Here is a 17948-nt window from a genome sequence, read left to right on the forward strand (position 1 = left end):
AAATGATCATATCCATGTTTGAGAAATAAGATAAAAATAAGATATACACTCTATTAGAAATTTTAAACTTGTACATTTAAAAGACCAAATTTAAAACTCAACAGAGTACATATTAACACTAATGATTATTAAAGGTTTAGTCCAAAATTTTTTTAAAAATCATTGCTTAAATATATGTTGTATGAAGCCTCTCAAACCCCAACCCAATTATTCTTGTATTATCAGTCTTTGTGTTCAAATTAGTTTTGCAATACTAATTATATATTAATAAAAGAGAAAATACTTTGCACAATTCCACTTTTCACTTTCACTGAGCTAAGCCTGTTTCTGATAAGAACTAGGACAATCTGAGTTTCAGGCATATCAATGACAAGATTATACAAAAACGCAGGACCCAGCCTCTTGATCAACCAATGACCTGTGTACTCTTGGACTTTCCACAGTGGAAGTTGTAACCAGAATCTCCCTTTCTCAATATACTCATTTGTGGCAAGAAGACCACGAAGAAGGTCAGCATGAGTACTACAGGGAAAGTAAGTACAGCTTTCTTTATGGCTTGTCACAATTGCGTCCATTTGTGTGCTTGTCTATTTAACACCTCATCCCCCAACTAGTCTCTGTACTCCTACAGGTGAGACACTGTCTTAATCTTAGTTCCTCTCCTCCTTTCCCTTTGCTCTTACTCCCTGTATGTGTTTTGCCTTTCCTTGGTGTTTTCAGTCCTTCCATAAGCAATATATCAAGCCCTATATGAACTTTCCAGAGTTGAAGACACATCCCCTCCTTCAAAGATCTCATGGAGAGACAGAGGAATTATAAAAGAATAATTATAAGAGTGCACAAGTGTTTTCTACAGCAACAACCTGGAAAACTTGTTGCTGGTGCCTCACCTTCCCCTCCGCCTCCCTCCCTTCCCTCCCCCCCTGGCGCCCCCGCCCCAGAGTAACTCAGTCAGTAAGTTTGGGGGTGGGACCCAATAATTTGCAAATATTGCTGCTGCTGGTCTGGGACTACACCTTCAGTACCACTACTTTACAATAATACCCTGCTTTGTTAAAACAGCAGGGGGAGACAGGTAAAATAATTATCCTCTAAAAATGAACTGCCTTATACTACTAAAAACAAACAGAGTGTGCAAGGGTAGCAAAAGAGAGAGAGGAAGTGCTCCTAAGCTGGCTAGACTTTCCACAGGAGGGGACACTTAGCATCACGGTGAAACATAGGAGAAAGAAAAATAACCCCTTTGAGAATCTCCAAAATATATTTTGCGCCAGGAGGGTAACGTCAGAGGCAGGAAGTGACCAGAAATAAGGCTGGAGAGATGGATAGGGAGAAGCTCATGGAGAGTCTGACAGACCATGTCAACAGATCCTGATAAACTATTGGTAGCCATAACATTTTTAGGTAGGGGATTAGCATGGTCAGGATTATAGTTCAAATGGCAATGATATAAAGGGTGGATTTGAGGGTGATGAACCCACATCAGGTAAAAGGCAGAGTAAAGACCTGGACCACACAGTATCAGGAGAAATGGAAAAGAGCAGCCAGATTCCAGAAAGTTTTAGATTTAGATAAAAATTAAGGCTACTTCCCAGGTTTCTTTCTTGGGTGAGTGAATAGGTTACATGGCCACACATTGGAATAGAGGGTGCAGAGGGAGGAGCAGATTATAGGTAATGTCTACCACTGGCAGCAAGGGGTGGGGACAAGAGAAAGAAATAATGATGTGGTCATATTTTAACATGTTGAGTTTAAGATACCTGAGGACATTCAAATAGAAGATGAATAAATGAGTCTGGAGCTTAAAGATGTCTGTCCATAAATACAAGCTGTCAAAGTCATCTACATAAAGGTGGTGGTAGAATCTACAAAAATAGATGAGACCACATAGGAAGAGAATTTATAGTGAGAACAGTGGTGAGCTGAAATCAGAAAAAGAACTACCTTGCCACCAACAACCTCTCCAACCTCAATTTGCCTGTGACCATCACCATTTGATGAAGTGCCACAACTAGATGTTCTCCATTCCCTGCTCCATAACACACCCCTCCACCCCAAAACTGACTCTCTCCCACACCTAGGATCACAAATAACTCCCATACTGCAATGCCATTCCTACCCTGAGATAGCCACTGGACAGCTTCAAGATCAAAAGTATGGCATCTATCCTCTTGATTGTGCAGCACTATATAAATATAGTTAGTATTGCAAAACTAATTTGAATGAAGAGACCGATAGTACAAGAAAAGTTGAACTGAGGTCCAAGAGGCTACACACAGAATATATTTAAGCAATGACTGTTTTGTGTTTTTTTTTTGCTTGAGTGTGGAAGACCTAAGTGTATTAAACCTTCTAATAATCATTACTATAGAATCCATCTCCCAAGCCTAAAGCGTTTCCCTTTCTACCCCATGTTCCCTTCCCCAGGTGATCAAGTGCAGAGCAGCCGTACTCTGGAAGGCTGGTGCACCATTTTCCATTGAGGAGGTAGAAGTGGCCCCACCAAAGGCAAAGGAAGTTCGCATAAAGGTAAAAAGAAAAAATACACATTTCCACACCAAAAATCAGACCTGTTCACTGCAAGTTATACATTATTTTCACAATGTTAAATTCAGAAAGAAAACTACAAAATCTTCTATTTCTTTTTCATTAAACATTTCCATCTGTCTTTAAGTCCAACCAGAGAAAAGGTTAGGGAGGTATGGCATAGGCTAACTGCCCAAAGGATATTTATTCACAGCTGCAGTACTAAGTACTACTTAAAAGAAGTTTCTACCACTGACCATATTTTAATCTGTACTTTCATATTTGTTTATGACATTCTTCATGATATTTAAGTTATCTTGAAATCTGATATATGAAAAAATGTGTTTGATTATAGATAAATCAAGTCTAAACCCTGGGAGGTCAGATTAGGAATACCTGTTATTTTAAAAATGAAAAGATTTTAATCCACTGAGGTGTAATGACTGGTTACAGAGCTAAGTAGAGTAAAAACACAGATGTCAACAACTTTCCTCAACATTGGTTACACATTTGGAAGCACTTGGGAGCTTTGAAAAATGCTGATAACTGGGTCCCACCCCCGGACATTCAGATTTTGTGATTTAATCAGTTTGGGGTGCAGTCTGATCATGAGAGTCTTTACATTTCCACCAGGAGCCACCAGACCAGAACATTGTCCACCTGAGTTCATTGTTATTATTTAATTTTAATTTGATGAAGAAGTACTGTTTGTAATGGACTACAAAGAGGCAGTCCTTTTCTTTGTCACCTGTGCAATCCATGCCCCTTCTCAGAGTCTTCTCAGGCCTGCGTCCATGCAGAGTGCACAGGAGGCCACATGGCCCACTCACTCCTACCCACAGGGTCACCACTTACACAGCCAGATTTAGACCCGGACTCAAAGGTATACAACCATTATTTGACAAATTACAAATATGAATCTCTCACCCATGAATTTGAACAAGATACAGAGACTGAGTAAAGCAGGAGATAGTAGGCACTGAAGAGGCTAGAAGGACTCAGGACTGATTGCCATCTTTTACCATATACGTAAGCGTGAGAAATAAGAAATAAGAAAAAGCCTGTCTTCAGAAAGTAGTATGCCCATGTTGAATCAGAGTGTAGATCTGAAGACAAAGTCTGCTTGATGGATTCTAGATCCATGAGGCATAACTGCACTTCCACAGTTGGATTGTAAGCAATTTTACGGTATTCTTCCAGTAACCCCCCTTTTACATGAGCAAATTTCAATAGATTTCAATTCTTGATGAGTGTGTGTGTGTGTGTGTGTGCATGCAACCAACCTCACACGAATTTAGAGGTGAAGAAACTGACACTCATTAAGAATAATTTATCCCAGGTCACACAGCTAAGAAGGGCATAGCCAGGATTTCAGCCTTTCTGGACCACTGCTCCAGAGTGCCTCTGTTTTAAACTGTCTGGCTGATTTAAACCAAAAAAGTGGGATTATGACTTGTACCAATAACACCACTATAATAGAAGATAGTATCTTTTTCTTTCCTGTGTTCCAATTCCTTCATTTTGATCATTGCTCTTTTTCCTCCACACTCGCACCCCGACACTCCAATGAAGGACAAAGTAAGATATTTCATGTCACACTGTGGTTTTACAACTGTCTTTTACTGAACCCATACTGACCTCCCCAGTAAGTTTTAAAAACATCATTTTGATTCTGAAATTACCTAATAAAAAACATTGCATTGCTTTAAACAAATTAACACAATAAAATTATTAGAAATAAAACTAAGAAATATGCAGCATATCAACCTAGAAAAAAAGATTTAAAACATTAACAAGTCTAAAACACCTTTATCTGAGACAGAAAAAATTATATTACTCTTTGCCTTCCATACAGATCACGGCCACGGGGCTCTGTGGTACAGAGATTAAAATGTTGGAGAATCAAATGAAGTATCCCATCATTTTGGGCCATGAAGGGGCTGGAATCGTTGAGAGTGTGGGAGAAGGAGTGAGCACTGTGAAAACAGGTATGAACTGGCTTGGTACCTGGAGTTAGGAAATAGCAGCAACTTGGAACTTACATCAGGGAAATAGGAGCTCAAGTGACATAAAAGGAGAAATGTTGACCATCTGTTAGAAAAATAATAATTATGTTATAGAAAAATACTAATTGTATATATCCTTTGCATTTATATTTTGATACTAATAAGGACAAGAACTAAAATGCACTGAAACAGAACCTGAAAGTATAAATTAGACAAAATTGTACAAAAAGAAGTGAAGTGTTGAGTAATTTATTTAAATGAAGCATATGATAAATAGTCAAACAGTGGAACCAAATAGAGAAAGAACTCAGAACTGGATCAAATATATACATAGGAGTAAAATGCGGAATTAGGTCTGGCTTTTAAATTTAAGGAGGAAAACATGATTATTCAATAAATGACATTGAAACAACTTGATAGTCTTCGGGGGAGGCGGAAAATTGCATTGCTATTGCATTTTTATATTAAAAAAAATAATGCTATATGAATCCTAGAATTAAATGTGGAAAAAAAACTAAACGAACATTGTATTATTTCAAAGAGAAGGAAAGTTTAATTAGGAAAAAAAACCAGATGATGTAAATAATATATAAAGTTGACAACATAAAAAGTTTTTTAAATTCCATTTATAAAAATTACTCTCCCAGCCCTGGCTGGGTGGCTCAGTTGGTTGGAACATCATCCCATACATCAAAAGGTTTCAGGTTCAATTTCCGGTTAGGGCACATACCTAGGTTTCAGGTTCAATCCCTGGTCAAGGTGTGTACAGGAAGAAACCGATCAATGTTTTTCTCCCATATCCATGTTTCACTCTCTCTTCCTTCCTCTCTCTCTAAAAATCAATAAAAACATATCCACTGGTAAGGATTAAAAAATAAAAATACCCTTCCCAAATCAGTAAACAAATTTAAAAATGGGCAAATTTCTTTATTATATAAAGAATTCTTTTAGAGCAGGGGTTCCTCAAACTTTTTAAACAGGGGGCCAGTTCACTGTCCCTCAGACCGTTGGAGGGTCGGACTATAGTTTAAAAAAAAACTATGAACAAATTCAGCAACAGGCAGCGGCGGCAAAAACACCTGGCGGGCCGGATAAATGTTTTCAGCGGGCCGCAGTTTGAGGACCCCTGTATTTAGAGGAAGAACCAAGATGGTGGCAAAGGTTAACACCTATACTTGCTGCCTCTCACGACCACATCAAAATTATAACTAAAAGGCAGAACAAATACCACCCAGAACCACAGGAAAGCTGGTTGAGTGGAAGTTCCACAACTAGAGAGGTGAAGAAGGTGCATTGAGACTGGTAGGAGGTGCAGAGAGGTGCAGAAAGTGCTGGCACCTGGATGTGCTGCTCTTTTAATTGGGAGGGAGATACACGCTCCCACTTGCTCTGAACTCCAGTTCTGGATGAGACTCTGGGGGAACCAAACACATACGGGGAGAAACTGGACTGTCTGGCATCGGGACAGGAATGAGAGGGTGGCTTTCTCTCAGAGGAACTCGCAGCGATCATTGTTCCTGCACGAGGGGCACAGGATGTGGAGACCCAGGGACCTCTCTGATGCAGGCTGACTGGCGGCCATTGCTGTTTGCTCCGCCCTGGTGAATCCCAGAGACCCTGCCCCACCCAAGCTGAGCACATCAGCTTTTGCACATGAATGGCCTGTCTTTTCTCGGCCTAAAACTGTCAAACTGCAGCTGGATCAGAGAGCCCCAGAGCTTCCAAAAGAAGGCCCAAGATTCAACAGCAGCAGCCTGCCTTGCTTCACAGCTGGGCCTCATCTGGGCACTTCCAAACCCAAAACAAAGAGGAGGAATCTGCAGATGTCCCTGTAGCTTCTGCTGGGCGGCCCCAGACAGTGGCTGACCTTGCACTTCCTTGGAGATCCAAGAGCCAGTGTACCCAGTGGTCAGAGTGAGACCATCCCAGATTACAACTCTTCACATCCGTAAGAGACACACTCAAGTGGCAGACTCAGTGAGCACCAAAGCCCCACTGAAGCAAGTCCTGCTCCATAAGGGTGTCTCCTGCACAATAGACCTTCCACTATAGACACAGCTGGTCATCACAGCCAATTGGCCTAGAGGTCAATTCCTCCCAGTCATACCAACAGCAGTCAAGGGTTAACTACAACAAGACTGTGCAAACAGCCCACAAAGAAGTGCACCAAGAGCATTCACCTCAGGTAACTGGGGAGGCTGAGCCACTGGGCCCTATAGGACACCACTCATACAAGGCCACTCTATCAACTCAAGAAGACTTAGCAGCTACCCAGTACATAGAAACAAACACAGGGAAGCAGCCAAAATGTGGAGACAAAGAAATAAATCACAAATGAAAGAAATGTATGAAAGCAAACTACTGGATATAGAGTTCAAAACCATGGTTATAAGGTTACTCAAGAATCTTCTAGAAACCTCCGAGAAATTTAGTAAGACCCTCAAGGATATGAAAAAGGACCAATCAGAAATTAAGCATACACTGACTGAAATAAAGAATAATATACAGAGATCCAACAGCAGACTAGAGAATCCCAAGAATCAAGTCAAAGATTTGAAATACAAAGAAACAAAAAACACCCAACTGGAAAAGCAAAAAGAAAAAAGAATCCAAAAATATGAAGATAGTGTAAGGAGCCTCTTGGACAACTTCAAGCATACCAACATCCGAATTATGGGGGTGCCAGAAGAAGAGAGAGAGCAAGATACTGAAAACCTATCTGAAGAAATAATGACAGAAAACTTCCCCTACCTGGTGAAAGAAATAGACTTACAAGTCCAGGAAGCGCAGAGAACCCCAAACAGGAGGATTCTAAAGAGGGCCACACCAAGACACATCATAATTAAAATGCCCAGGGCAAAAGACAAAGAGAGAATCTTAAAAGCAGCAAGAGAAAAACAGTTAGTTACCTACAAGGGAGTACCCATACGACTGCCAGCTGATTTCTCAACAGAAACTACACAGGCTAGAAGGGAGTGGCAAGAAATATACAAAGTGATGAATAGCAAGAACCTACAACCAAGATTACTTTACCCAGCAAAGCTATCATTTAGAATTGAAGGTCAGATAAAGAGCTTTACAAATAAGAAAAAGCTATAGGAGCTTTATAAGAAAAAGCTAAAGGAGTTCATCACCACCAAACCAGTATTATATGAAATGCTGAAGGGTATTCTCTAAGAAGAGGAAGAAGAAGAAAAGGATAAAGATAAAAAATTATGAACAACAAAGTGACAACAAATACATATCTATCAACAAGTGAGCCTAAAAATCAAATGAATAAAAAACCTGATGAACAGAACAGTCTAAGAATGTAATAGAATCAGGGGCATGGAAAGGGAGCAGACTGACAATCCTCGGGGGGAAGGGGTTGTGGGGGGTGCGGGAAGAGATTGGACAAAGAGCTTACACCTATGAACAAGGTCAGTGGCAGAGGGTAGGTGGTGGGGGAGGAAGGCCTGGAGTGGGGTGGGAACGGGGTGGAGGGGAGCTATGGGGGAAAAAAGAGGAACATCTGTAATAATCTGAACAATAAAGATTTTAAAAAATAAAATAAAATGCAAATTAACTTTATTTAACCTGGTGAGCCACTTTATTAATAAGGAGGACATATGAAAAATTTACTCATTTAATCCAATTTTCACATGATATTAAAAATTTTTAAAAAATCCAATTGTAAGTTAGAAAACTCTGATCAGCAGCTACTCCTGGCTAAGTCTTCAAAGACATTTTCTCTTGTGCCTTGTTGGTTTAGTTTATAGATCTCATGGCAGATGTATAGCTAGGAAAGGTATTTCTGGCAGAAACTCAGTGAAGTCTCACAATGATAATAGAAAGCCATCAACATTTTTTAAAAAAACTAGCAACATGACCAGAGCTACCAATAGCAATAGATGAGAGGGCCTGGAAAGAGAGGAGGTTAGAAACAAGGCCCCTTAGGAGTTCAATACAATTGTCCAGACAAAAATAGTGACAGCCTCCATAAAGAAATTTTCTGCTGTGGTTTCCATCTGACCCACTCAAAGCACCAATCATAAAAGGGAAAGCAGATATTAAACTCTAAACAGTCAACATTTATAAAGTTCTCTATTTATCAAACCCTTAGCATTTATTAAGAACCAGATGCTGTTCCAAGCACTTTGCAAATATTAGCTCATTTAGTTCTCATCACAAATATATGAAGTAAGTACTATTAACCTCCCCTATTGTACAGATGGAGGTACAGAGGCAAAGGGAGAAAAAAAATAAAGAATTCTTTTAAAGCAATTTAAAAACAAAAAACAAAAAAAAAACACAGCCCAGCAGTATAATGGGCAAAGGAAATACACAATCTAGTATGGAGGGGAAAATATATACATATTAAATAAATATAATTTTTAATACAATGGTAAAACATTGTTTACCTAACAGATTAGGAAAGATTTAAAAGTTTGATAATATGTAAGGTTGATAAGAGTGTAGGCAACCAACTTCTTTGTAGCTTATTATTTGAAAAGTAATTTTACACAACTTTAAATTTGGCAATATGTAACATCATTTATATCAGCGGTTCTCAACCTGTGGGTCACCAACCTGTGGGTCGCGACCCCTTTGGGGGTCAAATGACCCTTTCACAGGGGTCGCCTAAGACCATCGGAAAACACATATATAATTACATATTGTTTTTGTGATTAATCACTATGCTTTAATTATGTTCAATTTGTAACAATGAAAATACATCCTGCATATCAGATATTTACATTACGTTTCATAACAGTAGCAAAATTACACTTATGAAGTAGCAAGGAAAATAATTTTATGGTTGGGAGTAACCACAACATGAGGAACTGTATTAAAGGGTCGCAGCATTAGGAAGGTTGAGAACCACTGATTTATATGCACCTAATTTGGACCCAATACTTCCAATTCTAGAAAGTTGTTCCATAGATATATACCCATGTCGTAGCTTTCTATCGCTGATGTAAAAAAAAAAAAAATTGCTGCAAAGTTAGCAGCTTAAAACAAAACAAATTTGCAATCTCCATTTCTGTATGTCAGAAGTCTGGATGGGTTGGACTGAGTTCTCTGCTTAGGGTCTCACAAGGTAGAAATCAAGGTTTTGGCCAGGGGGTTCTTGTCTGGAGACTCTGGAGAATCCAGTTCCTTGAGGTTGTAGGATTGACCGATCACCCTCAGCTTTTGAAGCTGCTCACATTCCTTCCTACGTGGCCCCTTCACCCACTTGCCTCAAAGCAACAATAGCACATCGAATCCTTCCGGTGCTTTGGATTGCTTTGTCTTTCTCTCCTGCTTTCCTCTGGCGTCCTTTCAAGGGCTCATGTGATCACGGGGTCTGCCTAAAGATTCTGGGGTACTCCCCATTTTCCTGTCAATAGATTAGTACCCTTAAATACATCTGCAAAGCTCCTCTTTCTATAAACATATTCACCATCACAGTAACAACAAGTTCAGTTTCGGGGGATTAGGACAGGATGTCTTTGGAGGACCATTTTAGAAATTCTGCCTACCATCGCCCAGATGTGCACAAAATATTTATTGCATTGCTTTTTATCATGTGGGGAAAACACGAGACAAAACAAAAATTTTAAGACAGGAAATAACCTAAATGTCCAGGAGACCAGTTAAATCAATTATGATATATCTATACAACAAAGTTCCATGTAACTTTTAATCAAAACGATAGAGTGCTATATGTACTAAAATGAGAAATCTCCAAGTTATATTGTTAAGTAAAAGACCAAGACCTAACCCTGGCTGGTGTTGCTCAGTATTATGGCATCAGCCTGTGCTCCAAAAGACTGAGGGTTCGATTCCCGGTCAAGGGCACATACCTGGGTTGCACATTTCCTGGCCCTGATTGGGAATGTGCAGGAGGCAACCAATCAATGGGTCTCTCTCACATCAATGTCTCCCCCCGCCCCCAGCTCGCTTGCTCCCTTCCATTCTCTCTATAAATCAATGGAAAAAATATCCTCAGATGAAAATTAACAAAGAAATACAAAAACCAAGGCCTACCACAGGGTAAATAATATGCTAGCCTTTGCATTTTTAAAGGGGTTATATCTTTAAAAATACCATAGACCCTGAGAAGAGTACTTGTCTCTAGGGTGGAGGAAAGGAAGCTGGAGACTGGAGCTAATCTTCACATTTGTGTAGTTTAAGTTCTTACCATATGTATGTCTGTGTTACTTTTTAAAAAATAAAAAATAAAAGAACTACATCCTACAAAGGCTTTTAACTAAAAATATGAAATAACTTACTTTAATTTACAGTGATAGACACTGGAGCAGTCAGAAAGTCCATCTTAGGCAAGTTATTCTGATCTTCTCCTTATATGTTGAATATAACTCGAGAAATCTACTTACCTTAGTCTCCATGGCCAAGAAGAAAGAACCGATGTAAAATACATAGAACAGCATATAGGCAATCCTTTTTCCTTGATCCAGAAGCTTATATTGTGAACATGTGGTATCCATGTTTACAAACCCAACTCCTGACATCAGAAGTTAGTGTGGAAAATTAAAGATAAAATTTGGCTTAATGGCTACCATTTGAAGCTTCAGAATAAATTACAAAGGAGGCAAATCTGGGTTCAGCTCCTAGGGATTTAGCACTGAGCCCAGGGAGACCCAGATGCCAAAGACATCCCTTCTTTTTGTAAGTATTTCATAGTCTCCACAGTATCAACACAGTTGAATGTGGAAATTGCTCTCAGGAATCATATTTTTCCTGGGTGCCTTGCTGTTTACATTTTGAGAAACAGCTATCTCTTTACTTTAAAAGGTAACATCGTATTAAATGATTTTGTTCTCTTAGGTGATAAAGTTATCACACTCTTTCTACCACAGTGTGGAGAGTGTGCCTCATGCCTTAATTCTGAAGACAACTATTGTATACAACTCAAGTAAGTTTTTACTAAATATTTTCTTTTTGAAAAATTAATTGAATGTCCTTGGAAGGAATATAAGCTTGCTAATTCAAACTTAAAAAAACTTTTTGTTTGTTTTTTGGTCTATAAAAGACAGTCGTATACCAGCCTGATGACTGATGGTACCAGTAGATTTACCTGCAAGGGAAAACCAATATATCACTTTGCCAATACGAGCACCTTCTCTGAATACACAGTGATAAGAGAAATCTCAGTTGCCAAGATCGATGCAGTGGCTCCTCTGGAGAAAGTATGCCTCATTAGCTGTGGTTTTTCCACTGGGTACGGTGCTGCAATCAATACTGCCAAGGTGAGAAGCGTTTATACCCATTGTGATTGGAACTCTTGATATATGGTGTTGATAGGCCTCATGCATCTAGGCCATATCTGATCATTCAACCTGAGGAAGAATCACAAACCTGCCTTGAAACATCCCTGACTTCTTTACAATCTAGTCATCCCATACCCTCGTCATCCCATACCCTTGTCATCCCATACCCTCGTCATCCCATACCCTCGTCCACATCTGTCCCATTCCCTCTCAGTCAGTAGTAAATGCCAAATTATGTCTGGATGCCATTCACAAGTGGAGACCTGAGGAATTACTGGAGTTAAACATAACACAGTCACAAAATGGCTATATGTCTTCCATATTCCAGTTCATTCTTTTTTTCATTCAACAAATATTTATGGAGTCATTCACTGTTGCAGGTGTAGGGATTTAGCAGCTATCAAAACTCATCAAGCTTCTATTCTGTTGTATAATGCGTCAGGTGGTGATCCATGCTCATGAAAAGAAAAGGAGAGTAGAAAGATCAACTCATGAAAGGGGTGTTGCTATATAAAACAGATTGGTCAGGCAACCCCACTCTGACTGAGTGGGTTACTGTTATACTTCTGTTTTGGAACATCACCCAATCCTGCCCAGCGCCACTGTTTAACTGGCTGTTGAATTTTAGTTCTTTTCCCCCCCCCCCCAATTTTCCTTAGTCCCAATACCATACAAAGTGATAGGATAGAAGGGATTCAATTTAAATTAGTCTCATTTGGGACCCAATAAGAAATAAGCCTTTGCCTTCGTAAGGCATTGACAATGTAAGTAATGGAAAGATTACAGATATTCCCAAGGAAAGAGAAAGGAAGGGTTGCAGGAATTTGGAGATTGTTTTTAAAGAACTCAAAATATCCTAAATTAAGTAAATACTGAGCCAAATAAGTCTTAAGGTTCAAAGAAAGGTCATTAAACTGCTCCTACCCATGCTAATTCCTCGGTTGAAATGTTCTATTTGCAGGTAATTTTTTTGCTCCTCTGGCAAAAAAAGTATTTCACATTTAGAAATACCTTGAGAAATTACAACTTTAGTTATAATATGTTTTAATTGAAAATATCCATTGCTTACATCTCAAAAAAGTATATATAGACTTGGTCTTTCCAACTGAGTGAATGTGCGTGTTCTCTTTGCTTCTGTTTTATGCTTTTACGGGCTCAGGTGACGCCAGGCTCCACCTGTGCGGTGTTTGGCCTTGGAGGAGTCGGCCTGTCGGTTGTCATGGGCTGTAAAGCGGCTGGAGCAGCCAGGATCATTGGGGTGGACATCAACAAAGACAAATTTGAGAAGGCAAAGCAAGTGGGCGCCACCGAGTGCATCAGCCCACAGGACTTCAAGAAACCCATCCAAGATGTTTTAGTTGAAATGACAGGCGCTGGTGTGGAATTTTGCTTTGAGGTCATTGGAAATCCAGAATTGGTGGTATGTAATCCTCTGGAATGAAAATTACCAAATTTCTACCAATCATCACTTTAGATTTTACTTGAATAAAAATTCTAAAACTTCTTCCACATTCCTCTATTTGATTTTCCTGTGCTTATGACATCCCACCTGATATCCTCTGTCCACTCCTACAAATCTATTCATTCCCCTAGAACTCCCATACTGTGTTTTTCTTCTCTCTCCCCTCAGTGACATAAGGGAATCATGCCAGTCCCTTCAAATAAGCAGACAACCTCCAAGAAGCAGGACAGAAAGGCCTTGTTAAGAATTCTCAAGAGATTATTTTGTAACAAGCAGAAGCCCAGTAACTTAATTTCTAAGCCAGAAGATTTAGGCAGGATGAGGACACTATTGGACGAATGAGCCTATGAAGCAATGTGAGCTTTGCACTCACAGCCAAGCCTTTTAGGTTGGATCTGAGAGAAGCTTCCAAGGAAAATATTTACCAATCTTGACTAATAGACTCATTTCAAAAATAAAGAAGAAAGATGTTGTTTTTCTGGCTAAACGTGGTTGATATAAGAGAATATGAATGGAGAAGAAATTATTTTGCAGCTTGAGACTTGCTTTCCTGGGAGATTTGTAGAAGCAATGTAAAGACCGGGTTGTACGGCTCCACCAGAAGAATGGAAACCCAAGAACTGCCTCCTCCAGCCGAGGTCCTTTCTTCAGCTTACAAAATCGTTTCACTCCTCACTACCCACAAATCTCCTCTTCTGTTAAAAGATACAGGAAAACCTTTCTCACAATCTTTCCCACAGACAGTCAGGCTCTGAGAAATAGCCTTTCAAAATAACTAATGGGAACATTAGTTGATCGCTTTGCTAATACATGATGTAATGCAAATATCCAATTGTACTCTTTTATGTTGAAAAGATGTCAACTCTAACCATCAGTCTCAGTAATGGTTCATATTAAAATTAGTAGTAGCAGTAGTGATAGTAGTATTACTGCCATAGATATTAGTATTTTAATTGTTAAATTTCTATCTGTTTAATCTAAAATGCCAAATACTATACATACTTGGCAGTACACAATATCTTATTCATGTCTCAGCATATCCTTGTAAGAAAAATGTTATTTCAAATGAGGACAGAGAGAGCCATAAACGAAGGTCACAGACCATTCAGCAGTCAAGCTGAGATTTAGACTAAGTCCCTACCTCTGAGGCACATCTTCTAACCCCTGCATTGTCTTGCATTGCTTTCCAACAGGCAGCTGCCCTCGCCTCCTGCCATGAGAGCCATGGAGTCTGCGTGATTGTTGGGCTCTTGGATTATGGTGTCCAGCTCAACATCAATGGCTACTTGTTCTTCTCGGGACGTTCTTTGAAGGGATCTGTTTTTGGAGGTATGGATGAAGCAAGGAAGAGTGGAAATGTGTGGGGGTTTGGAGATGGCATAATAGATAAATGTATCATAAATGCTTGAGAAGGCACATAAAACAAGAGCTTTAGACTACAGTTTTTGTTTCAACACAAATATCCAATACAGGGTGATGGGTATTGGATATCTACAGTTGCCTCTTGGTAAACTTTTTCTCGCAAAGAGAGAGAAGAGACTTTAAAAAATTGATTGGGGAAGAAGCCAATGTCCAAAGTTTAATGCAAATTCTAAACTGAAAAGGAAAGGCGATTTTGTGATCAATAACTATACTTCAATTGAGTTATATACCTGCCAACTGGCGTTCTTTGAAGGATATATTGAACCATTAGCGGTCATTGTTCAACAATGTAAATCTTATATGAAACAACTGAGTTGTCATTATATCAACTCAAATTATATTAAACATGATAGATTTATGACTAAAAAGAAATACTACTGATAACAAGAAAATGAGATTTATTTTTTGAGAAAAAAATCATAAAGTACTTTGATTTTTACATTATTTTAAAATTTTATATATTTTAGAAGTCTTTTATTAAAAAGAATAAAGAAGCTAAATTAAATAAATCTATTTAGGATCCTGTGCTTATAAACAAGTAATCTAATATTTAAGAAAAAATATATTTAGCCAGAGATTTTTAGGCAATCTGAATTCTTGGGCAAAAGAGATGAGAATTAGGAGCCATCTGCATTATTTGGACTAGTGAGCTAGCTGTGGCCTCCAAATTAGCTATGGTAGGGTTTTCTTACAGGTATTTTACAAAAAGTAGATAAATGACAGAGCCAGGGAAAAAGGCAAAAATCCAGTTTAGACTGTACTTCCAGCTCCTCCATTTGGGATCATTGGACAAACACACTGTTGTTTCCCTCTATTGTGTTTACAGACAATAACTGCTGATTACAAATGCATATACTCAGCTAACTCTTGTAAAATAAGGTCACCAATATTTTAAATAATCCTCATATAGAAATATGTCACTGGCCACTTAAACATTCACATAATGATCGTGAAGTTAATTCCTTTCTCTGGTTCAATAGTTTTCAATTAAAGGTAGCATTAAATGGGTGTTGAACAGGCCTGCTAAACTTCCTGCAATATACACTAAGAAGACTTTTCCCACCCAAAATGCCATTAATGCTATTGTTAAGAAGCACTGCCTGGCCTAGTCTACGTTCCTGGGGCCTTCCTTTTTGGATTGTTTGGTTGAAAGAAGAAACAAACAAACAAAAAAAAAAACAAGTGAAAGTGTTCCTTATATAGATGTGAAAATGCTTTATCATATCACCAAGCAAAACATAAAAACAAAGACAGCAGATCTTAAAAACTGTCATCACAAGAAAAAAATTGTAACTGTGTGTGGTGGTGAGTGTTAACTAAACTTAGTTTAATAGTAATCATATCACAATATATACATACATCAAATCATTATAGTGTACGCTGAAAACTAATACAATGTTATATGTCAGTGATATCTCAATTTTTGAAAAAAAAGATTTAAGACAAATAGAAAAATACACTAGCCCTTCATGCCATGACATATAGCACATTAGAATTCTTGATTATATATATCAGAGACCAACTTACATGCAAAATGCATTCCTTGGAATAGTTTTAGGTAATTTTGGGAATAGGTGGGAAGACTGAAGAACGTGGCCCAGGCTGGAACCAAGAAAAGCACGTAACTGCCAAGATCCCGTCAAAGGATGAGCCGCTTAGGACACTTGCCTGCTTGCACAGTTACACCACACTCACCGCTTCCGGAAACAAGCAGACCACCACTGCTGCGTGGTGACTTGCTGGCATGTCGCTTAGCACAGTCCTAAATGTAAAAATGGTATTTCTTGAAAATTATGAAAACAGAGAAAATACAAAGCTAAGTTTCTGTTCCCTTGGCTGACCCCACCTTTCCCTGTGCAATTCTTGCTTCCAGAAAAAACATTTTATTCTTATCTTGCTGTATACACATTCTTTTTTTCCAAAAACTGTCACTGAGATCACTGCCATGCGGAAATTCTTCTCTTCCCTTAAGATATTTGGCTCGTTCATGAAACTGCAGACCAAAACAACACACGAAATGTCCTGTTCCTGACCTTTGAATTGCTTTCTTTCATAGTTCCCAAGACTTTGGCCTTGTTTTTTGTTTTTTTTGTTTTTGTTAATGGGAAATCCTTAGATTTCCTCAGTCAAAGCCAACACCTCCAGCAGTTCACCTGGCCCTTCGTGTAGAGTGAGTCTCATGAATAAAATCTCTTGTTAATCTGTTGTATTTCCAGGCTGGAAAAGCAGAGAGAGCGTCTCTAGACTGGTTTCAGATTATATGGCAAAGAAGTTTAATCTAGATCCACTGATTACCCATACTATGAAGCTTGATAAAATCAATGAAGCCGTTGAATTCATGAAAACTGGAAAATGGCAAGTTCTTCCACTAACCTTTATGTCTGAGTGTTTGGGGCAAGGGAAAGGGGTGTGGGAGTCGGAGGCAGGGAAGGGAAGTCGTGGCTGGTGAACCACATGCAGACAAGCGAAGGAGGTTTCAGGAGTCTGTAAAGCATCTCCTCTCTCTCTTTAATTCATTCCCAGTCTATCAATGTAATCCTTAAAATATTTAAGTGCTCATCTACTCTTACCATTCGTATTTTATTTCCAAGTTGGCATTTTTTATATGACACATTAATCAATGAGTTTAGCTCGCAAAATTTTAGCTCAAGTTTGAGTTCATAGTTTATGAAGAGACCATGGTTGTTCTATTTCCAAGGGGGGAATTATCCCTAGAATTCTAAATTCTGACACCTATCTTTGTCCCACAAACAGAACTCCAGCCATCAACTGGACACTGGCCTTTCCCACAGGGTACAGACCTGCTTACATGTTCCTCACCCTTGGAGCTGGGTGTCATTTTGAAAAAAAATCTCACACTGATTTAATCTCTCCATTTTTCACATAACATGAACAGAAGGAATCTAACTTACTTACTGGTCTACAAAGTGAAAATATGAAATCCCAAACACAAATGTTGCTTTGGAAATGTTTCAACTTATTTTTTTCTTTCTTTTCTTTTTCAGTATTCGCTGTGTCCTATTACTTTAAGTACAATGTAATGAATGCAAGACCTGAGGCATATTTCACCAACTAAATTGCATCCTGTAAAACTTCCATGACTTAGAAGAATTATCCACACAGCGCTGTTTCTATGTTCTTGCCTCTGATTCATTCAGCAGTGGGCTCATATCTGACTTCTGCTCTCACCTCATCAAAATTGGTCTTATGTCACCCAGTCCCACCCAGGAATGTCTCCCTGTTAGAGCTAGTTTAGGGTTGATTTGAATCATCCAA

At 38.8% G+C, this 17948-nt stretch overlaps 1 protein-coding gene across 1 annotated transcript; it reads left to right on the forward strand.

The window, feature by feature from the left end:
• Positions 1 to 515: 515 nt before the first annotated feature.
• LOC308532489 (alcohol dehydrogenase 6-like) lies at positions 516 to 17748 on the forward strand (the record flags this gene model as incomplete). Its single annotated transcript, XM_081109989.1, has 9 exons — positions 516 to 533; positions 2428 to 2529; positions 4382 to 4514; positions 11346 to 11433; positions 11551 to 11767; positions 12948 to 13208; positions 14444 to 14579; positions 16889 to 17059; positions 17678 to 17748. 9 exons carry the CDS (start codon positions 516 to 518, stop codon positions 17746 to 17748), a joined length of 1197 nt encoding a protein of 398 aa, XP_080966115.1.
• Positions 17749 to 17948: the final 200 nt, after the last annotated feature.

The sequence above is a fragment of the Myotis nattereri genome (genome assembly GCF_964212035.1).
Source record: "Myotis nattereri genome assembly, chromosome: 1".
NCBI lineage: Eukaryota > Metazoa > Chordata > Mammalia > Chiroptera > Vespertilionidae > Myotis > Myotis nattereri.